The sequence below is a fragment of the Microtus pennsylvanicus genome, chromosome 2 (genome assembly GCF_037038515.1).
Source record: "Microtus pennsylvanicus isolate mMicPen1 chromosome 2, mMicPen1.hap1, whole genome shotgun sequence".
Lineage (NCBI taxonomy): Eukaryota > Metazoa > Chordata > Mammalia > Rodentia > Cricetidae > Microtus > Microtus pennsylvanicus.
Window position 1 is genome coordinate 67,520,560 of NC_134580.1, and position 26,139 is coordinate 67,546,698.

At 44.1% G+C, this 26,139-nt stretch overlaps 1 protein-coding gene across 1 annotated transcript in view; it reads right to left on the minus strand.

Annotated features, from left to right (window-relative positions):
* Positions 1-2,683: 2,683 nt before the first annotated feature.
* Positions 2,684-26,139, minus strand: part of Ptprj (protein tyrosine phosphatase receptor type J) — a 161,946-nt gene continuing 138,490 nt past the window's right edge. Inside the window, exons 11-24 of the mRNA XM_075961257.1 lie at positions 24,057-24,188; positions 22,252-22,462; positions 22,018-22,142; positions 20,924-21,011; positions 19,012-19,053; positions 18,229-18,237; positions 18,011-18,098; positions 16,739-16,829; positions 13,961-14,034; positions 13,733-13,867; positions 12,119-12,238; positions 8,685-8,845; positions 8,016-8,151; positions 2,684-4,932 (exon numbers count right to left, since the gene is read on the minus strand). Coding sequence (XP_075817372.1) covers positions 4,774-4,932; positions 8,016-8,151; positions 8,685-8,845; positions 12,119-12,238; positions 13,733-13,867; positions 13,961-14,034; positions 16,739-16,829; positions 18,011-18,098; positions 18,229-18,237; positions 19,012-19,053; positions 20,924-21,011; positions 22,018-22,142; positions 22,252-22,462; positions 24,057-24,188 — 1,571 coding nt within the window. The 3' untranslated portion in view covers positions 2,684-4,773. The remainder of the gene's footprint in view (positions 4,933-8,015; positions 8,152-8,684; positions 8,846-12,118; positions 12,239-13,732; positions 13,868-13,960; positions 14,035-16,738; positions 16,830-18,010; positions 18,099-18,228; positions 18,238-19,011; positions 19,054-20,923; positions 21,012-22,017; positions 22,143-22,251; positions 22,463-24,056; positions 24,189-26,139) is intronic.

Consider the following 26,139-nt stretch of genomic DNA (forward strand, 5'->3'; position numbering starts at 1 on the left):
GGACTGGTATGACTCTTGATCACCACACATCCAGTACATCAGAAGTCAAACACTGTAGCCTCGGCCACAGACTGAGGCTGTTTGGGCAACGACATTACCAGCGGTCCCAGGTTTGTACTTTTCTGCCTAATCAGAAAAGTTATAAAAAAAAAATGGACCTTGAGTCAGTCAATTTGGACATACTAAAAGAAATCACATGGAAATTTTATTTCATGTTAAATGACTCAAAAATGTCCTGGGAATGATGATACATGCTTATTCTCAGAAAATGGAGGCAAGAGGATTAGAAATTCAAGGTCATAAGAAGTTTAAATCCAGCCTGGGCTACATGATCTCCAGTCTCGACAACAACAACAACAAAAATATTGTTTTATCAAGGGACACAAATGATGAAATCACAATGGTTCTCAACTTGTGGGTCGTGACCCCTTAGGGGTCGAATGATTCTTTCACAGTAGTGGCCTAAAATCAACAGAAAAACACTAACAATCACATTACAAGTCATAACATTATAGTAAAAAAGTAGTAACAAAAATAAGTTTATGGGTAGGGTCATCATAACATGAGGAGTTTATTAACAGGTCGCAGCATTAGGAGGGTTGATAACCAGCTGCCATAACAACCTGTCACCGAATCCCAATAATTATGAAATTTCCTAGACACCTCAACAAAAGACCCTCTAAGGTGAGCATACTCCTACCAAACTAAGAGTAACACTGTTAGGCCTGAACACCCACACAGCCACATCTTCTAACTCTCCTATCTTGAAGTATAAACCCCTAGGACCTCAAAATGTGACTCTATTTGAAGAAGAAATCTAAGGAGGGAATTAAGGTAAGACAAGATAGTGTGGATAAGGCCCTAACCAGTACCACTAGAATCCTCAGACTGTATAAAGGAACGATCACATGTGGGCAGAGAGAAGGCTTGCCTAGGGGAAAGACCACATGTGGACAGAGAGAAGGCTAGCCTAGGGGAAAGATCACATCTTGACAGGGAGACCAGATGAGAACCTGCCACCCTTGGATCTCTTAGAACTGTAAAAAGATGATTCTTTTGGCTTAAACCACCATCTGTGGTATCTGAAACGGTGACCCTAGAAAACAATACAAAAATTTCCAGTAGTAATATGATTTTTGTTAGGGATGCACTGGTCGAATATAACAAATCAGTAAAGCGCTTGGTACTTGGTAGAGACATAGAATAAGTGGGGTGGGGATAAAGGAAAGAAAGACTCAAAGACATAATGTGTTGACATATTTTATATTTGGTATTTGTAAGTCTTTAAAAAAGTTTTTGCAGGCCATTTTTTTTCCTTTAAAGAAAAAGCAACCAACAGCAATACTCTGGCCAAGTATAGCAGACATAGAAATGTGCATTATCCCACAATAGTTACAAGAAAAGTGCGGTTTAAAGTCCGCATCAACACTTCTGTGCCCCAGGGAGAAAACGCTACAGTCGTTAAACACACAGTTGCTACATGGTAGTCTGAAAACACAGAATTCTGACTTTGTTTTGAGGTGAATCAACTTCCGTCAGCAGGCTCGTTTAGCTCAACAAGCACAAACTGCAATCAAGCATTACAAAAGACTGGGCTTCTCCATCCCAGAAAAGCAAGTATGAATGCATAGTTGACCCTTCCCTACCTCCTCCCCACTCCCACCCCCCAGAGCCTCCAACTTCACAAAGCACAAATCCAGAGGGTCCACGTGCCAAAGTCTGGCTGGAGATCACAAAGTGGCCTCAGAGAACAGACACCAAATGTCCTTCTGCTGCCCATTCACTAGATTCAGCTCTGGAGGAAAAGTCTCTGTCTTAGAAGACATCAATGGCCCACGTCCTGCACAGCAGCTGGCCACTAGTCTGTGGCCCTTTCACTGACGGTGAGTCCTACACCAGCTGCTTTGCTCTGTGGAGCCATTACATCTGAGCAGGGAGCTCCATCATTCCAATTCCACCACTCTTCTAATTCTGGTTCCCAGTTCCATTGAGAGCTGGGGGCATACAGAGAGAAGTACTCTCCCCTCACCTCTGACCAGCCTCAGCTTCTGTCACATGATCTTCTTACCAACATGCTAATCTTCCCTTTCCACTGACTGTGCTAGGCAAACCCCACCACACAGTCCTCCTCCGGATGTAGAATGGCATGGTGACCTTCGTGTAACCTGTTTATTTGGAACTCTCCATCTCTCTGCCACTAACTAGCTTTTTTCCCTGGGCCTGGGAAGAACATGTGAGAGTGGCTTGCTGGGGCTGGGGCCTAGGGACTTTCCAGATCCACACAGGCAGAAGCAGAGAAGATTTCTGTGTTTTTATACAGTATGTTTATAATTATGTTATTTTCATTTTTTAAGAGACTCCAATCTTTTACAGGACTTTGCTGGGGCAAGTCCTTTCCTCCGCCTTTCCTATGGCAGTCAAGGCAAGGCTCAGGCACTGCACCAGATCTGACCCCCCACTATTCACTACAGTGGTTCCTAACACACTGAGCAGGTGGGGGGGGTGCACAGAACTATCACCAGACAGGTCCATCTGTATAGCACCCCAGAGTCAGCACATGCTAGGGGTCAGATTAAATGGGATTTGGGGTTAATAAGTCCACATTCAGCTTCACTCCTTCACACCTTAGGACAGCAAGGCTTCCCTGATTCACAACTGCAATGTCAAAGTCCCCGGTGAGGTGGAGTCAAGGGGCCCAACCCGCCCTGGCCAGTCCTTTCCTTGAAAGACCTGACAGTAAATGGACATTAAAATGCAAAGGAGTTGGCAAAAAGTGCAGTTTCCGTTTGAGAAGCAAAATTCTCCCCCAAAGCACGACGACATTCTGAGCCCTCCTTTCAATTCTCTCAGTACCTGGAAGGAAAGGCAGCAGAACACAGACAGCACTAGAATCTGATCACGCCAAGGGTTTAAGTGCACCACGGTTCACCCTCTACGACCCTCAAATACTCATGATCATGTACACACAGTCATCAAAGTGCTGCTGAGTCAAGTGCAGAGAACAGAATGCCAGGAGGCTACCCCGGGGCCACAGTGGCCAACAGGAGACCACTGTCACAAACATGACATCCAGCAGAAAACAGCCCCAGGGCTCCAGGGACTTGTGATTCCTTCATAAGACCTTATATACTTCATTGCCTACTAGAGAATAAACTCAAAACTTCCTCAAATATAACCTGAGCCACAATATAAAATAAAAGACACAAATCTTGCCATGTTAATGCCTTGAGAAGTTTACAGATTATGTACCAATAAAATAATCCTCATAAATTCTAAAATTCTTGGTGAATACACACCTGAAGCAAAACAAGAATCTACATTTTCTTTAAAACTCAAAGTAATTACAGCAGCAGTGTAGTGAAAAGAGGTTTTAAAAATGATAATTACATCTTTGATACAAATCAAACTTTGTACACCTCAATTCTTAGGAATGACTGGTGTAAGAGTTTAGTATTGATATATACAGTAGATTCTGATGTGTGTCACTGCAGATAGAGTCTAAAGCCAGTGGACTTCGGGGGAAAGGGGGTTAATCTGAGTTCACACTGAAATGTTCACAGATTATCATGCTATAAAACACACACACACACAGACACACACACATAAACACAGACATACGTAAAATGCCAACCTGAGTAAAACATTACTAAAAACCCAGAGCATCGTGAACCACTAAGTCACATATTGCACCTTTAAATAATCCTTCTTACCAAAGACGGAAATGAGAGAAAGTAGAAGACGGGGTGGGAAGGGGTGTATGCCATGGTATGACAATTTCTCTCTCTCCCAACCCCACCCCACCCCAGAGAGTATCGTGGTGATATTTTAAATTTCTATTCTCAACCAAGCGATGGGATGAAAATGTCACCAACAGAAGTCTTTGAAGAAAACTGGGAGGGAAAAAAAGGAAAACAATGGAATACAAATCTATGCGAAAAATGGGTCACAGAGAAAGCCTCCTCTAATCTAATGAGAACAGGAATGTTACTGAGAAGGCAAACCTCTGATACTAAGTTACCATTTAAATATTCTGTATACTCCAATTATGAGATTCAATATAAAAATAGAGATATCTACTGAGTTTTGCCTGTGGAAGCATAATTCAAAAAAGGCACATGTTCAAATAGAAACCCAGGCAGAAAAGGCCCCGCGTGCCCCTCCCTGCATGGTAAACACCCACAGTCATGTATTTCCATCAGCTAGATTCCAAGATACAGTAGGTAAAAATAGACCTCTGATACTTAAAATATATCCAACCCAACACAAGCCTGACTTTAGCATGTGAATCACAGAAAAGTCCTAAAAAAATGAGAGACAGAGAGAAAGAGAGAGAGAGAGAGAGAGAGAGAGAGAGAGAGAAGAGAAGAGAAGAGAAGAGAAGAGAAGAGAAGAGAAGAGAAGAGAAGAGAAGAGAAGAGAAGAGAAGAGAAGAGAAGAGAGAAAGTGAGAAAGAGAGAAAACGAATCTGTTTGGAAAAGAAAAATAAAATTGTAGCTCACTTTTCCTGGTTTTTCCACAATTCTCAAGGGGAAAAAAAGTGAACCCAACACATGGGTAATCAGGAATGCAGCTGATTGATACATCACCTGTCCATAGCTCCTGACAGCCCTAACTCCCTGTCTGCCATGTTTTACACGCACAGCCTCATGCCCTCCAAGGTAGTTAGTTCTAACAGAACAGAACAAAGAACTGAGAACTGAGACATATAAACACATGTCCACATCAGGGCATTTTCCTTCACTGTGGGTGTGACGGAAAGCGTTTGCTTTGGAACTAGGCGATGTAACCGTTAGTCTTTCCAAACATGCTCACTGGCTCGAGGTTTTCATAGATTGTCATTGCGGTTGTGTTCTGATAGATGAGATCAACTTTTGAGTCTTTCTGGGCTCTGATAATATCCAAAACACACTGATTGAGGAACACATACTGGTCCTGGGAGGAAAGACAAGGAGAGAGAACCAATAAGTGCTGCTATCTCCCAAACCGTGGCAAAATAAACCAGCACAGCAAGTTCAGAATCTAGAGGTAGCTGTTTAAAGACAGAAAACATATGCCGACCCAGAAAAATAACCAGGTACTGTGAGAGAAAACCTCATAAGGAAGCATTATACGTAAAACATGATCTGAACTTTTCCAAATAAATATTTCATATATGTATGTGTACACATATTCACAGCATACAGAGTCCTGCAGCGCCTGCTGGGTCATGTGTGACCTGCTGCTGCTATGACCAATTGACAAGAAGCAATTTAAGGAAAGAAGTGTTGCTTCCGGCTCAACCCATCATGATAGGGGGAAGATGGCAGCAGGAGCACCGTAAGCTGGTCACATTGCATTCACAACCAGGAAGCAGAAGGCAGACAGGAAATGGCACCCAGATACAAAACCTTAAGGCCCACCTCTAGTGACCCTTCCTCCAGCAAGGCTTGACTCTGAAGGTTGCACCACCAGTTTCAAAGTGGCACCACCAATTGGGGTTCAAACCCAGAGCCCAGGGGTTGTGGGAATTCAAACCACAGCACAATCTAAAGGTGAATATGGTCTTCCTCTAGGGAGTGGGTTAGAGAAATAAAAGAGAGGGGAAATGTATTCTGTGTAGTCCTACAACACGAATTTTTCATATATTTATTTTTGAAATATGAGAAAGAGATCGGGTGCTGGAGAGGTGGATCGTGGTTAAAATATTGCCATGCAGCAGCAGGATTAAATGGCAGATCCACAAAACCCATGGAAATGTTGGGTAGGTGTGGCCTCAGAAAAAGAATGTGACCCCAGAGCAAGTCAGCTAACTAAATCAGCCCTATTTTCATGCTCTGGGTTGATTGTGAGACCCTGAGTAATCTAAGACAGTTACACACATGCACGCATGCACACACAAGGACACAAAAATGGAAAAAGAGAGATGAGGGAAGACTCTGCAGACAGATAATAAGATTTCTATTCTAATTCTTTAAAAACTATAGCAGAAAAATGAAAACCTAACACAGAAGCAAAATTTCATTCTTTCTCTCACAATCGTGCAACTCATCCAAAAGCACACGATGTATCCAGACCTCTAGAACACTCCCTACTAGACTCAAACACAGCACATATTCATAAGTTTCTAAATTGGTACAGGGTAACAGTCTGAAACAAAATGAATATTCTGCTCTCATCCTGGTCCAGGAATATCCACCACTGAGGAAGCTCCTCCCCACCACACTGTGATGAGAATGTGCCTCAGATATGAGCTTACCAAGGACACCAAGAGGAGCAAACATCCCAGAGAGCACGCACCCTCGCACTGCTCACCCACCCTGCTAGAGCCCTGAGAATCTTAAACATTCAAGGCTGTGTAAGGTGTGTGAGGGTTCCCGCATTAGTGCTTCAGTAAGTGTGGTGAGACTGTTCTCCTAGCTTAAAGAGGGTCAGATCGTATTAGAAACAAAGACTAAAAACTACCAGTCTTACAAATCTAAAATCTGGAAACCAAGCCAAAAGACTTAAAAAGATTCATCTGAGGGCTGGAGAGATGGCTCAGCAGTTAAGACCACCACAGAAGTCAAGGGTTTGATTCCCACCACCCACATGGCAGCTCCCAACCATTTTCATGGAACCCAAAGTTCTCTCCTGGCCTCTACCTGCATATGATACACAGATATACATATAGGCAAATCACCCATATACACAAATAAAAATAAGCAATCTCTTTTATCTTAAAGACTGTTTCAAAACTCAGAAGCAGTAAAGACTATCTGCACGTGTGCTCCCACTGCTGCTACTGTGTCACGTGTGCTCCCACTGGTGCTACAGTCACGTGTGCTCCCACTGGTGCTACTGTGTCACGTGTGCTCCACTGGTGCTACTGTGTCACGTGTGCTCCCACTGGTGCTACTGTGTCACGTGTGCTCCCACTGGTGCTACTGTGTCACTTGTGCTCCCACTGGTGCTACTGTGTCACGTGTGCTCCACTGGTGCTACTGTGTCACGTGTGCTCCACTGGTGCTACTGTGTCACGTGTGCTCCCACTAGTGCTACTGTGTCACGTGTGCTCCACTGGTGCTACTGTGTCACGTGTGCTCCACTGGTGCTACAGTCACGTGTGCTCCCACTGGTGCTACTGTGTCACGTGTGCTCCCACTGGTGCTACTGTGTCACTTGTGCTCCCACTGGTGCTACTGTGTCACGTGTGCTCCCACTGGTGCTACTGTCACGTGTGCTCCCACTGGTGCTACTGTGTCACGTGTGCTCCCACTGGTGCTACTGTGTCACGTGTGCTCCCACTGGTGCTACTGTGTCACGTGTGCTCCCACTGGTGCTACTGTGTCACGTGTGCTCCCACTAGTGCTACTGTCACGTGTGCTCCCACTGGTGCTACTGTGTCACGTGTGCTCCCACTGGTGCTACTGTGTCACGTGTGCTCCCACTGGTGCTACTGTCACGTGTGCTCCCACTAGTGCTACTGTGTCACGTGTGCTCCCACTAGTGCTACTGTGTCACGTGTGCTCCCACTAGTGCTACTGTGTCACGTGTGCTCCCACTGGTGCTACTGTCACGTGTGCTCCCACTAGTGCTACTGTGTCACGTGTGCTCCCACTAGTGCTACTGTGTCACGTGTGCTCCCACTGGTGCTACTGTGTCACGTGTGCTCCCACTAGTGCTACTGTGTCACGTGTGCTCCCACTAGTGCTACTGTGTCACGTGTGCTCCCACTGGTGCTACTGTGTCACGTGTGCTCCCACTGGTGCTACTGTGTCACGTGTGCTCCCACTGGTGCTACTGTGTCACGTGTGCTCCCACTGGTGCTACTGTGTCACGTGTGCTCCCACTGGTGCTACTGTGTCACGTGTGCTCCCACTGGTGCTATTGTGTCAGGTGATTTAATTACAACTTAGATTAGAACCTGCAAAGAAATATACAACCAAGAGTCAAAAATATCTAGGAGAGTCCAATGATTCAAGCCCAACATGTGACTCCATTTGATGTTTCAGAGACAGATGGGGAGAGCAAAATTTCAAATGCAGATGGGGCCTCACCTCTGTCTGTACCATCAGAGGCCTGTGCATCCGAAGATCGTAGACGATACCGTACACATCCACAGTGTTCTCATTCTCTATCTGATAGATCAGACGATCGATAGCAATGAATGTGCCTGTCCTTCCGACCCCAGCACTAGAAAACAGAGACATGAGTCATCATCACCAGCTGCCTTCACCATGGATCTCTCAGTTCTCCCACAGGTACCCACATCTCCATTGTCATTGTTTGAAGCTAACACAAACTTTGTTGCTCAACTGCATCTTCAAGCAAGGCGGGGAACTCACTTGAGTTAAATGTCACAAACAAAACATCTTGCTAAACCATCTCATACTCCATGATACTGAATGGTCCTAAAGCCTAGGACAAAAAGTTACACTTATTTATGAAGCCTATTGTAGGAGTGTGTGCGCTTTCTGTAAATGATCAGATGGCGAATACCTTCAGCTCAGCAGACCATGCCACTGCAGTATGTTCCAAGGAGGTTTTATATATAGCCCACAGGCTATATAGCTTGCTAACTCCCTTCTATATCCAGTCTCCTGGCTCAGGGACTAAGTCCCTGGTTCCCTCTTGCAGACTATCCTTGAGTTTCCTCGTGGGTGTTGCTCATTAATCCCATTACAGTTTAAGTTGTCACACATACATGAGCTGCCAACGAGGTATACCTGCAGTGCACCAGGATTGGTGATTCAGGAGGTATCTGCTTCATGTAGTCTCGGACCAAGTAACGGAAGTTGATGAGCAGGTCGGTGGTGTCAGGAACACCATGGTCAGGCCAGGAGGTGAAGTGGAACTGTCGCAGAGGATGACTCTCACTTGTCTGCATCTAGAAGCCAACAAAGTGGGTTAGAGATCTGGACAGTAAGGGTACCCAACAATACCACGAGAGAAGTCAAGTAGTGCCGGAGAACTGTATCACACAAGCAGTACAACAGGCAGCCAGGCAGGAACAGTTCCAATAACCAATCCCAATTTGGTTATCCCCATCACCAAATCTTCATAACACTGCCAGGAAGAAAGGCTTCATACGCCCCACTAAAGACATGCAGCAGAGGTTCCGAGAAAATGGGGGTGAGCCCCTGATACTCATCCCGCATGGAGCAAAGACACCCAGCTCAATTTTGAGTTTATATCACTTCTGTTCTCAGCTACCAGTCAGTAAGAGCCCTACAGCCACACGCATGCTCCTCCTGGATGAGCCCCATTCTTCAGTCCACTTGGAAATGACATTTCCCTTAAACCCCAAAATCATTTCCCTAAGTATGGTCAGGAGGTGAGCACATGCTGGGCAAGAGACACCTGGTAAGTCCTGGGCTTTCCAGATAATCTATGGAACACACAACCAGTAAACACCGAGCAAATAAATATTTAGAACTATAGGGGTCTACAAAAGGAACACACACACACACACACACACACACACACACACACACCTCACAGTCTGCTACTTCAACATCTGGCAGGCAGGAGACAGTGAGCACTATTTTAACAAATCTAACAATTACACCAGTTTGTATTCTACTTTAGACCAAGCATGTGCCTGGAATTACCAAAGCTCTGCCTCTGGGGCCAGTCCTGTCCCTTCCTGTCCTTGATTCAACTATACTCATTTGTCTACCTGACCGTAAACATATGTCCCCCACAGCTGGGCACTGGGCATCTCCATCACTGATGCTAATTTTTAATGTTCATTCATTATAAAATCAATAAATTATTTTATTCAAAGATTGAGAAATAGGGGAGAGGACCTTGGGGAACCTTACCGCAGATAACCAGCATCATAAATGTTATCATAAGGGTTTACTGAGAAAAGAGACCAGCTGCAAGGAGCAGGAAAGAAGGAGACACAAAAAACAGTGGAAAGTAGAAGTTCTTGGGAGCAGTTCTGCAGAGGGGCCGGAGCAGGGGGCAGGGGCAGGGGAGCATGAGGGCAGGGGGCAAGGGACTCAGACTAGGGGTGGTCGTCAAAACAATAGAGCTCTGTCTGTAATGCTCTCATCTATAGAAGGAAATGTATGTATGCATTTCACAAAATTACAAAACACCATTGTAGAAAATGCCATGTGAAAGCCTGTATTGAGTCCTAAAATAAGAAGACTTCAGTGGGGAACATGAAATCTCTAGAATCTGTAGTTTCTTGATATAAACACAATGAGAGCAACAGCATTTTCTTTGCCAACTCTATGCCCAATTTCCCAGTGAACCCCAAGCAGAAGCAAATGTGGATAACAGAAATGCCAGTCAACTTAAATGGGCAAAGGCTGCAGAAATAAGCATGACATACTTCAAAGGTTCCTCACTCACTGTGACCTTACTTACTGAGGTGGTCAGGCTACTGTGTGCTCAACATCTCCAAAGAAGGACCTAAAATAGTTCCTGCGACCAGAGTCTTTGAGAATCAGTAACTAGTAAGAAGTAGTATTTCATATACTTTGCCTTACCTATATCTTCAGGAATCTTTAAGGTTCATTCTTACAAACTACGACCCTGTTAAAATACAACACTACTGAATCTACTTCTAGGTTTTTCTTTTATGCATAGTGTGTATGTGTATGTATACATACACATAATAAAATTATAAAAGAATATATGCATATTCTTTTAATATATATGTTGCCCCAAGCTAAGCACAGTAACATAAACCTATAGCTCCAGTACTGAGATTGAGGCAGAGGTTCATGAGTTTAAGGCCAGGCTTGGCTACCTAGTAAGATGCTAACTTAAAACTCTGTCTCCTAGTATGTACCACTGACACTAGTTTTTCACATCTCCTCATGGTAATTACAATCATTCCTCGGGATCCATGTGGACTGATCCCAGGAAAAATCTGTGAATGTTCAGGTTCTCAAAGTAATACAACCATGTGTCTATGCAACCTGCACACACACGATCATATACACTTATGGCAGTATACACTACACAGCCCAAGTGCATAGTAGGCTATACTATCCAGGGTTAAGTACAGTCCATGGTGTTCACACAGACACATTCCCTAGAATACACCCTGCCATTCAACATGTGACTACACTTTAGATCATTTCTCAGCTGCATTACCTAGCGTATTTTAATAGTTGTTAGGACCTGATTGTACATGTTAAATACAAGCACTATGTTTATCCAATCCCAGGTTGGCTGAATTCACAGCTGAACAAAGCAGCAGGGTTTACGTAAAGCCTGGCTGTATGTTGTCTACATATACGGTATCTCTAAACGCTGGATGGTGATAACAGTATGTACATAAATCAGAGTTTAGCTACCCATTCTCCAAAAGCTAGCTATGCATGTGATTTCCCAATTGTTCAACCACCACAAATAATGCTGGTGAGATGGATATGATCTAAATGAACTGCAACTATGTATGAAATTACCAAAGAACATGTAATAATAAAATAGCAGACACTGGACATATACCCAAGAGAAATGAAAATAAACACAAAGCTTACTCATTTCCTTCTAAATAACCTTCTAAGAATAAACAACACTGAGATTGTGACTAATAATCAATACTAATAACTAGTAAACTAATAAACAACGCTCATCTGTAACTAATGAGTCCATGCCTGAATTTCACGTTATTTCTTTATGTCAGAGACTCAAATTTGAGCCGACCAGATTAAAAGGGATAAACACTTTTAGACCCCCAATATGTTAAGCTCTAAGGCAGATAGCATTGTTGACTCAGAGCACCTTCTCTACTTTCAAATACTCTTTAAAAAAGAAAAATTCAGTTTCTAGAATGTCTTGTGATTTAAGCGGATTTGTTTTTGTAACTTTTGGGGGGAAGAGAAGACAGTGCATTTGGCCCAGAATCTGAACCTTGGGATTAGTAAGAACTATTCCTAGCAGCAAGCCCCCACCCCAAAGCATATCACTGACACAGCCATGTTCATGAGACTCAGTTAGTCAGGAAAGACACAAAAGTCCCCTCAAAAAATAAAGCTAGGGTCTCCTTAGAGAGCATGTAGTTATGGGCATTTTAATTCTGTAAAGAAGAAGAAGCAAAAATACTTTTCTCATTCATCAAATATTAGTTATTTTCAACATATATACCACTTCCAAATTCATATCCAATAATTTTCTCAGATCAATCTTGACTTACATTTTTCACCACGAAATCTCTGACAGTCCATTCCGGAAGAACAACCTCTGAGGTCATTGCCACAGTTATGTCCCCATAATCCTGAGCCTGCTTGGAAGGCCAGTATTCCTCACATTTGGTCTAGAACACAGGATTGGTTGTATGAAAACACAGGAATCACACCCCCACCATCATCAAAGTCATGAGGCTGACATTGGGACTGTTTAGTTCCTCAGCTGGTTCTGTTTGACCCAAACACAGATTTGCATATGTACCAATAATTCCAAATAATATAAATGAATCTTTAAGAAAAATGAATCCGGTTTGTGAGATGGCTCAGCAGCAAAAAGCACTTGCTGCACAGCCTGAAGGCCTGCATCTAGGACTCAGATCCCATTTCCAGAAACATCACACATTTGCTGTGGCATGCCCACTCTCCAACACACATATACACATCAGACACAGAACATAATAAAAATATATTTTAAAGAATTATGTCTGACAAGTTCCAGTTACCACCTAGGACAGCGCCATTCATGATGAACACCTGGCGCCAGCAGCTCATAGCATTGAGCTGTCAGGCCCGACTCTCAACAAGGAGGGCTGAGAAACACCCTGCAGATGGCTCTGGCAAACAGGGAGGTGAAGGAATCACTGACTCAGGGGCTAACTCTCACTCCTCAAGAAAAGAAACCACAAGGAAGGAAGGGAGGGAGGGAGGGAGGGAGGGAGGGAGGGAGGGAGAGAGGGAGGGAGGGAGGGAGGAGGGGAGGGAAAGAGGGAGGGAAGGAGGGAGGAGGAAGGAGGAAAAAGAAAAGAAAAGACCTTATTCCAGGCATGAAAGCTCATGCCTGTAAACTCAGCTATTAGGAGAATGAAGTTCAAGTCCAGCCTGAGCTAAGAGTGAAGCCCTGTCTCAGGAACAAACATATAAACAAAACACAAAGCACTGAGAGCTGGGGTACTGCTCAGCAGCAGAGCATGTGCTGAGGGAGGCCAAGGCCCCAGGCAATCCCAACACTAAATAGAATCGTAATTAATAATCCTCCATGAAGTAACATTAATTCTCATTCTTCAGGCACACAATTTTTAATTTAGCATGGTTTTCAACTCATCTCTATTTAGGGAAACGTGAGACTTTATCCCTAGAAGAGATCATATCTGTGACAGAAATGGCAGGAGGGTTCTAGACCACATAGGAAGAGAGAGGGCTGCTGGGACTTGCCCAGACATAAGTCTGAAATTTTGTTTATTGTGTCAAAAACTAAGTTTGAGAATCAGAGATTTAGGAGCTGGTTGCTTAGAAACAGAGAGGCAGGCTTTACAGGAGCAGAGCTGTACGGTCTCGGATCCCTAGCTCCAGGCCCACAGTGTCCACTGCACTAACCCAGTTCCATCCGCTCACTAACTCCAGCACAGATACAATCACAGACATTAATATGCGCTCACAAAGGAACATTGTAGAATGTATTTTCAATACTTTTGTAAAACCTCTCTGAAAGCTAAAAATACAGAACATATTTTCTAAGAACAAAGGTGTTAACATCTGGGAAGAGTGTTCTTTTAAAAACAAATGGATTTTAAGATACACTCTACAACAATAATTAATTTATATTTTTTTCAAAAGATACTTACCCTTCCCTGTTCCACACATTTGGTCAACATAACAATGGCATATACGTTTTTCTCCCAAACCATACGCCAAAAATCTTTCAAAGTGTTGGGTAAAGGTCCTTGTGTGGCAATGAAATCTCTCTTGGAATGATAGCCCTAGAAACAGAAAGCTCAGTCATCATTCAAGACACAGAAAAAAAATGCTATGATTCAGAGGAGCCACCGGGGCTAAGAGTAGCCACCACTTACAGGCATATAGTTGGCATTGATGTAGTCATCTGTCAAATGGGTCTGGACTGAAAGTTTGACTCGAGAAGTATCATCTGTGGCATTAAAAGAAAGAAAGAGCCTCATTCTAAGGCAAGTTTCAGGAAAGCTGCACACAGGGAATTTTTAGAAGTACCAACTGCAGCCCTTGGCTGACACACGGCTTCACACTTCACACTCCCTGTAGAGTCTGTGACTGTGGCGCAGAGAAGCCGTGTAACAGCCTGAGCGTGAGAATTAGGATGACCTAGGCAGCCTGGCAGCAAGGTCTACGTTCTCACCACCTTCCCAGCCTGAACAAGCCTTTATTCCCAGCAGCCTGGGGGTCTGCTCTGAGCAGGACAGGTGCTGGGTAACCATATTCACATCTCAAAACCACCTCACAAGCTTTCAAGATAAAGAAATCAGGAGTCTCAGAGATGAAGGGACATTTCTATGTGGGGAAACAACAAACAGAATTTGAACTCAGAGCCCATTCCAGTATGGCAGAAAAGACATCCAAGTTAACCTTTCCCCACTGCCTTAAAAATCTGTCATAGGGCGAGTGAGGTAGATCAGGCATTAAAGGTGCTTGCTGCCAAGCCGGAAGACCTGAGTTTGATCCCCAAGGCCACATGGAGGGAAAGATCTGACTCCCATGGGTTGTTCTCTGACATCCACACACATCATGGCACATTCACACCTGTACATATAATCAATCAATAAATTAAAGATGGATGGGTGGATAGATGGATGGGCAGACAGGCAGGATAAAATTCTAAATTTGGAGTTGTAGAGATGGCTCCATCAGTAATCTACCATCCTCATCACCCTAGTGCCCATCAGTAACCTCCATCATCAACTCCCTAGTGCCCACAGTGCACACCTATAATCCCTGCGCTAGAGAAGAAACAGGCTCCTTGGAGCTCCATGGCCAGCTAATCTAAGTGAATCAGCAAGATCCAGGAGAAATAATGACCCCCGTCTCAAAAATGGATGGGTGGGGAGATATTGAGGATCTGGGGGAAGATGAGGGATAGAAAACCCTAATCAGAATATATTGTATTAAAAAAGTATTTTCAATTAAAAAAAGGCAGAGCAATTGAGGAAGACAACCCAATGTCAACCTCTGGCCTCCATGTGTACCCATACACATATACACACACTCACATGCACATACAAACCCCTCTAAATTTAAAAGTTAACTGAATGCATAAAACTGCTATGAATGGAGAGGTCTAAAATACCAACTTCACACATTTTCTAAATATCATTCTCATTTAGAAAGCATACATGCCAGAGGTGATCATAACCGAGGAATTCCAAACGTCAGGATAAGTCATGGATTCCACTGCCTGACCCTCCTGGGACAGAGTAGCACAGGAATAGTAAACCCAGTGTGTCTCAAGAAAGGTCTTCTCAATAGAAACACCACCCAGACATCAAATCCCAGCCCTCACTCTAGATCCAAAGCTCTCCAAGACCAGGCCAAAGTTCTGAGTTAGTCTCAGGGGGTAGAGACACAGCAGCTCCCCCAGCACGGCTACAAAAGCACTTCTTTCCGATTTAGGCCAAGACCCACTGACAAGTCTAAGGGAAGAAGCAGAGAAAGGACTGGCAGAGCATGGTTCAGACCCCCTGATACTCCTCTCTGTGTGCTAACTCTCACACCAGCAGACTTCCCATGGCAGAGTTCACATTACTAACCCTTCTCTACTCTTCACTTTGCTCTCACTTTGTTGGGTAATTGCTGTTCTGGTTTCATTTCTTTTGCTGTGATAAATACCCTGATTAAAAGCAGTATAGGAGAGGGAAAGAGTTTGCACAGCTTACAATTCCAGATCACATCAATCTTGATGAAGTTAAGGCAAGAATTTAAAGTATCATGTCCACAGGCAAGAGCAGAGAGAGAACAAATGGACCTTTGCTTGCTTGCTCTCTCAGGAAGATTTCTCCTTTCTTAGACCATTCAAAACCTCCTGCCTACACAATGGTATTGCCCACAATGGGCTAAGTCTTCTATCGATTATCAATCAAAATGCCCCCCAAAGACATCTCACAGGATAACCTAGGCAATTCCTCACTAAGACTCTCCTTGCCAAGTGATTCTAGGTTGAGCCAAAACTGATCAGCACAAGAACAGACACAGGCAATTCTCAAAAGCAGAAAAGGGCTTCTTCTCCCTCTGCAGGGCAGGGATTATAGGTGTGCACTGTGGGCACTAGGGTTTTGAACTCAGGTCCTCACGGTTGTACGGCAAGCACTTTACTGATGGAGCCATCTCCACAACTACAAATTTAGAATTTTACCCATCTGTCCATATGTCCGTCTGCCTACCCGTCTGTCCGTCCGTCCGTCCGTCCGTCCGTCCATCCATCCATCCATCCATCCATCCATCTATCTATCAATCATCTATCATCCGATCGAAGATCTGGGCAAGGAGAGAGTGCGACCCTGTACCTGCTTTCCTGGTGCCCCTTTCAGAACAAAACAAACTGAACATGAGAAGAATGCAACTCTGAGTAAGTCACCTAACGTGGAGGTTTATTTTCTTCACTTGTGAAATGAATATTCCACCACCTACTCTACAAACTGTGGTTGTAAGGATTAAATTAAGTGTAATATCTCTTCATAGAGTACTTAGCTCATTCTAGGTAGATGGCTGTGGGATACCTGGTACTGAATGGTTGTGAAGACAGCAAGTGGGTATTATTGATTCCATATATATAGTGTTCAAGAGATGACCAGTGACAAAGGGAAGACAGGAATAAAATCACTCACAAGGCAGGACATTGTTATAGCGGTTCTTCCCCCTGTTCTCAGCTACTTCAGCTGTAGATTTAGGTAGACTTATTCCAATCAGCTTCAGATCCTGAAAACAAATAAGTGAGTTGTATATTTAATCAGGCTCAGGGTAGAACAAAGTAGGAATGCAGAGGCAGAATGGATTGACTTCGGCTAAGTGCAAAGAGATGTTGAACATCAACCTCCAACACCTATGAGTAGGCTCCTATAGGATATGACCATGGAAGAAGCAAGAAATCAAAATCCTGAAGTCACACTGGAAGAGAGTGGGTCCTTAACCTAACATGGGCAATGTTGTTATAGTATGGGACACAAACACACAAGAGGAAACACCTTATGGTGGCAATGGTAGTGGATGATGGAAATGGAAGCCATGCTTCCCCCAAACCAAAAGACAATGGGGCCTTCCAGAAACTGAGAGAACCATGGCAGGATCTCCCCTAGAGGTTAAGGGGTCATGCTGACACTGTGATTTTGAGCCTCTTGTTTCCTGAACAGTGAGACAGTATATTTGTCCTTAGTCACCCTGTTCATGGTACTTTGATAGGGCAGCACTTGAACTAAATCAGAGGTGAAAATGAAAGGAGAAGGACTCTTGCCTTCTGGGGCTGGACAGTCAGGAGTCACCTCCCTGGCTAGGCAGAGTGAGGTATGCAGACCACAGATGGCGCCAGGCAGCATAAAGACAACACAGACAGAAACTGAGTCCTAGTGTGGAATCCGAGTGATAGGGGAGGAGGCAGTGTCAAATTGAGGACAGACTGTGCTGGAGTTGTGGGCAGGATTCTAGAAGTACAAAAGTGGACTCTGCACCAGGGAGCACCTTGTGGGTAAGAAGCGTGCATGCACTTCTGAGTAAGGAGAGTTCCTGGGCCAGTCTGGGGGACAGAAAGTAGGTGAGTCTGGAAGGCAAAGATGAGTAAAGAAACACCTAACCCAGGTCAGCTTTGCCCCCACAGCTGTTAAGCCCCAGACCTCCGAATGGCCCATCTGGCTTTTCCACCGCTCATGTGGCTTAATGACCCTAGTTAATGGTCCTCAGGCTCCAATTCCCCATTTCTGCCTCTCTCTGGACAATCTTCAGGTAGCCACAAGATAAACACATATTCCACCAAAAATGAAGGTTCTGTGTGAGCTTCCTAGCCAACAGCAGGGTGCCCCAGAGAAACAGGCATAATCTTCTCTCCCCTCTAAGCTGCCTCTCACCCAAAGCTTTACCACAATGCAAAACAGTTTATGACCACCTGCCTCGTATTCCTCTGCAAACCCACAGTTGGAGTCAGCTTGCTGTTTCTTAAAGTAGGCCTCAAAATTCTCCACTCGAATTAACTTGGATCTAGGAAAACAAAACAACTTGTTGGGCTTTTCATTTCTACTTATTTTTCATTCAATTAAGTTCAAACTCAAAATATAAGATATAAATGAAAGAATATCAAAATGAAAGATATAAAAATGAAGCTACTCACCTTTTAGGTCTTCATCATGGAAAGGAAAAAGGGGAAAACCAATTAGATGGACTCATTTTAGAAGTGAGTAAGCATCAACTCAAAGAACAAAGCCAGACACAGTAAGGGTATGGGTTGGAGATCAATGCAATGTTATTTAAAAAACCCCTGAGACACAAATCAGAAAAGCAGCCCTACCCTAAAACTGACAGTATTTGTGACTTGAAATAACTGTTTTTTCCTTGGCTCTTGATAATCCACTCACTTCTGTAAAATATAACAATTACCTTGTGGGGTGCTGTGGAGATAGTTTAGTGGGTCAGAGAGCTTGCTGCTCAAGTCTGAGGACTTGAGTTCCAATCCTCAGCACCCACATAAAAACACCGGCATGGCCACATGCACCTGTAACCCCAGTGCTGAACTGGGGTAGACAGGAGGATGGCAGAGGACTGCTGGAGGCCAAGCAGTTCTTAGCAAGAACCCTGTCTCAAGGGAACACAGCAAGCAGTGATAAGAACCATCCCCTTCTGGCCTCTGAGCACAGGTACACCAGATACACACAGAGAACCTTATTTGTTAGTAAAACTGAAGAACATATGGGGAAGCAAAAATAAAAGTAACTTCAGGAGGACAGTAAAACAAAGAATCCTTGCAGAAAACAGCAAGAACTTCCAGAAGATTATGGCCAATCTGTCAATCAGGAAAAATGCCAGCTATTTCTATCAAAAAAAAAAGTGCTTTAGATAGTCACTGAACAGACGGGGGGACTGAGAATCTTAAAATAAGTTTGTAACTCAGACTTACTTAATTTGAGAAAATGACACTTCATTATTCTTGGCATCTTTCCTATTGAAAGGGGGAAAAAAAAGGCCCATTAGACAGACAAAGACCTTCATCCTGACTGCTCTGCCACCTTCTTCCCAGGCAGTAGTTCAGGTAAATGGAAGCCTGCTCACCAGTCCATAACCGCCAATAGAAACCTGTTCACTGATACTCAACCTGACAGACCAAGCAGGAAATGTAAACTAAAAATCGGTACACTTATTCTTTCTTTTTATTGAAAAGAATCAAAAATCTATTCAAGCAACTTTTAGAAATTTTCGTGTGTGAGAGTGTGTGTAAATTAATGCAGAGAGGGGGGAAAGCCCTGAAAGGAAGTCAGGTCCAAAACTGCCACTGTGAGCACCTGCATTGTTGACTCAGCTCCACATGGTGCTGAAACAAACTGCAACTGAGTAGCATATACCAAAATCGGAGGGGAAAAAAGCATGCCCACTTACCCAGTAAACGTTCTGTTTAAAATTTAGCCTAGGGAAATAATCGTGAGCATGCCCAAAGGTTAGGTACAAGGACATGTAACTGTAGTCAAAAGTATTACAATATCCAGTAAAATGGATAAACAAATGATGGCAAATACCCAGGAGCTACTTAAAATGATACTGAAATGAAGTCTTATTAATGTGTCTAAAAGGACTCGGCTGGGGTGAGCATCATAGTCACAGGAAAATGGTAGATGCAGGTTTGTTGTAATTATGGGTTACTGAATTTCTTTGCTTTTCTTGTGGGTATTTTCTTTATCACAATGGGTTTGAGTTTTGAGTTGGGGGGTGGTTTACAGGTTTTGAGACAGGTTCTACTGTGTGGTTCAGACCAACTTTCCTATCAGCGTCTTACTAGGGATCTCACTCCCTGTGCCCTATTGACTTGACTGTTGACATTCCAGCTTTTGAGCTAGGTTCTGATTCATTTTTTAGTACAATGTAAAAGATTTAACTAATATGAAGAGAAGGGACACTGTGATTTATTGAGGGGGAGATAAAGCAACTACTGTTTTCTTGGAATAGGCTTGGGTGGCACACACCTATATCCTCAGACTCGGCAGAGGTGGAAGGATGAGGAATCCAAGGCTACCCTCTGCTACATTTGAAATATCCTAAGATATTTTAATAGACTCTGTTTCAGAAAGGAAAAAAAAACTGGAGAATGATGTTGAGAAAGCCAAATCCCAGGTGGAAATTTCTAGCTAGAAGCTAGGCAGGAAGTGAAGTCCAGCACACGATTCCCACAGTCAGGCAAGACAAAATCCAAAGACCAAGTTCAAGTTCCTCTTGGGTGCTTCCAGCACTGATTCTGCAATCCTAGAAGGGCTTTTAAGACCTGCCTGTTAGAGCCTTGGGAAGTCCATGAGGTAGAGGGCACCCAAAATGAAACTGCTACTTTCCACTAATTAACTACATCACAGGGTGGTGGTAGAAAGACAGTAACAAGTAACAAAACAATGGAGTAAGACATTTGCCACCACTCCTCAGCTCCTGGAGTTGAGCACTCATTCCCATACCACAGAGGAAGAGGTTAAGGCTAAGCCACTTCCAACAGCTAGCCAGAGTGGAACCTAAGTTCGAACTTGGTCAACTCTAAAATCATATGAAATTCTTAACACATTCCTAGGATCCCGGCCTGAGAGCGGCATCCCGCACAGCATCCCGCACGGCACCCCGCACGGCACCCCGCACAGCATCCCGCACAGCAGGTAGGGTTGATGTGGCTGGGGTAAGGTTCATAATCAAATCACCCAACTGGAGTCAGAAAGGAAGTAAGTCTGGCCAGATGGCAAAAACTTTCAACTGTTCCTCCCGATTTTACAAATGATTCCAACTCCTTATAATAAAAGGTTTTCTTAAACAGTAGCACATGCCAACTAAATAAGCTGTATCACCTTTTCTTTCTCCAGAAGATGAAGCCTCCCACAGCCACAATGGCCAGGGCACCAAAGATACATCCGAACACTGCTCCACAGATGACACCTGGGGAAGGTCCCAACAAGAGGCATTTCAACTGGCGTTCATGAAGGGCCATGTGCTACACCAACAACCAGTCCAGGACCCATACAGAATTCAGGGAGAAAGGGGGTGTGGTGCACGTAGGGGGGGAAGTGAATATCTTTAGACATAAAATTACAACCAGCTTTCAAGAACTTGTTTCTTCACCCTGAGCCCACAATTAGCAGTATGGTCCTGAGAATATCACAACCCCTGGCTAGGTCTCAGTTCAGCTGCAAATTTGGTGACCTGAGAGACTTAGATCAGTGGTTTTTCCCATCACTTATGAGCAGAAGTACCTACAATAACACCCACACACAGCATAGAATCCCTCCCCCCTCCCCCCACCTCACACCCCACCATTTATATGGGCTGTTTAAGGGGAATCCTTGAATTTTGCTTCTGGGTTATCTGTTCTACTCAGCAGTTAGGAAAAACAAATGAACAGACCAGTAAGTCACTGTTTCTCCATACTGACAGAGGAGGGGACCCTCACCTTGGTCCCTAAAATTCCAATATATCTAGCTCTGTGAGAGTGGATAGAACGAGCAATTTACAAAGAGTCTTAGGCTAGAACTTCAGGCTTGCATTCAAGTCACTGTGCAACACTGGGCCTTAGAAGCCTTATTTCTACACAGACGTAAGATAAGACAACTGCTGCGGTGCCTTCTAATATGAACATTCAAGGGCTCTTTAAACTGAACATCTTTGCTGGTACATGGGCCCACAAGTGACTCTTAGAAAGCAAAGGACTAAGTAATCTGCAGATTAGAAGTGTGGCTGGTTTTAGAGAAGAAGTGGAGAGCAGCTCTTTTAAGGACACCAGAGTGGGGAGTTAAGCTAGCCCAAAGGCCAAGGGATATGTCAGTTTCTGAGAGGAGAAAACCAGCCACCTCCACCCTTGTGGGTGCCTATGGAGACAAGTAGGCTTCTGCAGACCCAAGGTGGAAAACCCACTGCATTTGATGCTAGGGCTTTTGTCTCCCTCTACCTGGATCTTGAGGCAGGAACACAGCATCCGAATACTGACTGAAAGAAACATAGCTCTCATTCCCACTGATGAGTCCACCATTCTGAAGGCTGTAAGTAATATTGGTGAAGCCAGCAACACACACCCTATGGGGGACAATGGAGAAAATAAGGTAACTGAGATGTTTCTACCACCTTGGTATGTAGAATCTTAAATTCACGAGGCTCGGCACCCAACAGCAAGGACCCATATTACCGGTAGGAGCCCAGAGGCTCCAGTCTCCCGTTGTAGTAGCCGAAGGTGGTGGATTGGTTCCCCACATTGATTTCATATTTCAAGACATCAGACAAGCCCAGAGAGCGTCCCTTCTCTTCTACTCTTATGAGGTAAGTCACATAAGTATCCGAGGCCCCCTTTTTGAAATCTCCATAGGTGTACTTCAAAACATCTGCAGAAGGATGGCCAGCTAAGGAACAAAGAGGCAAATCATGAATGACAACAGAAAGACAAAAGTGTCAAAGAAAAGAAAAACAACAACTCTGTAAGAACACAGGTACTGAGTGACATGCCAGCAGCCCATCTCTCAAGCAGTTCCAGGAGCAGCCGAATCTTATATCACCTCATCCCTTCATCTTGAGTCTCACAAAAGCGTATGATCCCTATTCTCAAGCAATAAAAACAAAGAGCAGAGAGCTGGCAGAAACCTGCCCAAAGCCACACTACGCATGCTGTAAGGCTGGACTCCTAGCCCTACTCTCCTAGCCCAAGGTCACCATGTAACAGGATCTTTTTCATTCAACATGGGTCTGAGTTTGAAATTGGCTGAAAACACATTCAATGACAAAGGGCTTAAAAACGGACTCAACATTTTAAAATTCAGAGAAAGCGATCTCCACATTTTGTTTCTATGTATTCTCCAGGATGTGAGTACACATATGTGAGCTAGTGTGTATGCATGTGTGTCCGTATGTGTGTGGGAGCCAGAGGACAACCTCAGCTATCATTCCTCAGGCACCTCCTACCTTTTTTGAGTCAGGATTTCTCTCTAGCCTGGAACTTCATGCTGGCTAAGCTGGCTGACCTGGGAGCTCAGGGATCCTCCTGTCTCTGCCTCCCCAGCTCCAGGATTACAAGGGCATATCACAATGCCCTTTCTGTAATGAAAATCCCAAGGACTGAACTCAGGGCCTGTGCAAGGCAAGTACTTTATCAACTGAGCTACATCCCTAGCCCTGGTTTAGGTAAAACACTCCCACGCAGCTATCAGAGACGCCCTTCTAACTGGCACAGAAAAATCATTCTAGTTCACCTCCCCTCCCATCCAGTTGATGCCCTTCACAGAGTCCACTAGCAAGTGCAATCTTTTTGTACTTGCTTTCAAGAGCAAAGCATCCTATGTTGGCTAGTTAGAGCCTATGGGCCAAATGTAGCCACCACCTGGTGTAAACAGCTGTGGGGATGGGCACCTTCACCCTCATGAATTTTCCATACGTGGCTCCACACCATCACAGAGATGTTAGATAGTTGTGACAGAGGCTGCAAGGCCAAGAAAACTTAAATTACTTGCTATCTGATCATTGACAGCACCAAGCAAACAGCCAGCCTCCCTGTGAGTGTGCAGTACAGACTACAGTGCAGAGACACGATGTATTTATGTCACGAATGTGCCCGTGTGCTACAGCATCGCTCACCGTGGTGGGTCACTTCAGCCCCTACAGGCTCAAACAGTGGAACACTGGGCCCCAGCTGGTGGAACCGATTGGGAATAATTAGGACATATCGCTTGTTGGAGGAGGTCTGTCATGAGGAGTGAGCTTTGAGGTTTCCAAAGGTGCCGTAACCCCCATGCCTGCTTCACTTGTGGATCAAGATGTCAGCTCTCAGATGCTTCTGTCACTGCGCTTTTACTCGACCGTCAGGGACTTTAGCCCTCTGAAACCATAAACCTGCTCAACACTTTCTTTTATAAGTTGATTGGGTCGTGGTGTTTTATCACAACAATAAGAAAGCAACCAGGACAGTTTTGTCACACAAGTTAACCCACGTTGGCCCCTCCTTACCTTCCCCAGTGGTGAGAATGATGGCATAGGCTTTGATAGGTCCATGGCTGGCGTCAAAACCACTGAACTTAACTTTTACTGAATTGTGACTGACAGATGTAATATTAGGGGATTCATCTGGAGGAGGTGGGTCTAAAATATAAAACAGAAGACTCACCCAACGTTTAAAATCAAAGGAGAGAATGTGCTCAAATGCTCTCTCCAAGACTCGCCCCATCCCCAAAGCTGCATGCAGAGAGGGTAAGCGGCAGGAAGGGAGTAAGTTCTGTGCAGATACCTGGATTCTGAACAAGCCCAATGACAATGACTCCATAGATGCCCCCACATTTACCATCAGCTCTCCCAGAATTTAGATGTCAGAAAGGATATCACACTTCCCACCTCAAGACTGGCAGCAGCGCACTACGGCAGCTTTCCCACAACTCCAGAAACCCATTCCTTCTTGTTCCTCCTCTGGAACACTGCACTTACCTGCCCAACCCCCCAATACACACATCCCTTACCCTAGCACACAGGAACTAAACAGCAAACCCGGCAAAGACTTTCACCCCAACTCTCCTTTTCTCCAATACTTCCCAATTGAGAGAAAATGCAACTTTGAATTTAATTGGTATTAAATATATAAATTTATAAATATTCATCTGTAAAAGCAAGACACCAGTTTTTAAAAAACGAAAATTGCTGCATAAAATAATATGATCATATTTGTTCATCTTATTTTCCCCTTTTTTGTTTAATTTTTATATAGCTTATGCTACCTTTGAACTCCCTATAATAACCAAGGATGACATCGAACTTTTGAGCCTCCTGCTTCTACCTGCCACGTGCTGGGATTATAAGTATGTACTACCACATGCAGTTTATGTAGTGTCAGAGACTGAACTCAAACTTCATGTATGAGCTTAGCAAGTGCTCTACCAACTGAACTACAGCCCCAACCCAGAGATACCTAGTTCTGATGACAAGTGAGACTCAGCCATGGTCTCTATTCTTCAGCAGTTCATACAGAGATGGCAACATGAGATGAGATGCAGCAAGGGGGAAGTGAAACGCTCACTGTGCCTTCTATGGGCTACAAAGCCGACGTGGAGTGCACAGGGCGGGTACAATGGTGTGCTGCATAGCTTCAAGGAGCCCCGGGCATGCTGTTTTCGTGAGACTGTTTAGTACACAACCTGAGCAGCCATGTGTGTGGTCTTCAACGTGTAATGTGCAGTACAGCTGTCCTGGAAAGTAAGTACTGTCTTTCCTTTTTACAACTGAGACTCTTTGCAAGGTTAGTTACCTTTTCTAAAGATCATGTGACTGGTAAAAGGGACAAATTGAACTCAAGCCGGGGTCCACCTAACTATTCTGAGCCGCTGTCTATAAAACACCTCAACCACTTTCCAAGTCGGGTCCCTAAAGTAAGAGGCCCTTTTAGAACAACCACTGGTTCTCTAGAAACTGGGAGAAATATTCTTCTGCCTTGAAGAATTTATCTAAGTCAAAAAACACAAGGAAGATAGAACACCACCACTCCACTGATTGAACTAAAACACAAATTAGGAAGAGACAGGAGCAATGGACAGACAAAATTAAATCAATTCTTTCCGAACAGAGAGGTGGGGGAGAAGGGAGAAAGAACAGAAATGAATATGAAGGGTTCAGTGAGGAGATCCCTGCATAGTATATGATCTTTTCTTCCCCTAGAGCAACTCAGGCTCTTGTCAACAGATCATGACTAAAAACACAATAATGGTGTTGCTTTTTAAGTCTTCTTCCATAAGCATGGTTGTCATAGTAGTATGGCTACATTTGAAAGAAAAATAAGAAAGTCCTTATCTTGAAGTGATTCGTGTGTAATATTTACAAACACAACCAATGGTCAAATCAGGTCAGAGTCAACCTTCCAATAACAGCTTGGAAGGAAGGCGGGGACATAAATGTGCTGAGAGTGGCCAAATGCTGGCAAGTGTCCAACAAGATGTGAGTTTCATCCTATTGTCCAGACTTAGTATATATTTGAACAGTTCTATTAAAAAGGCCTTTCTTAGCCCAGACTACTATACCCAGCGAACCTTGCATTCACCATTGATGGAGA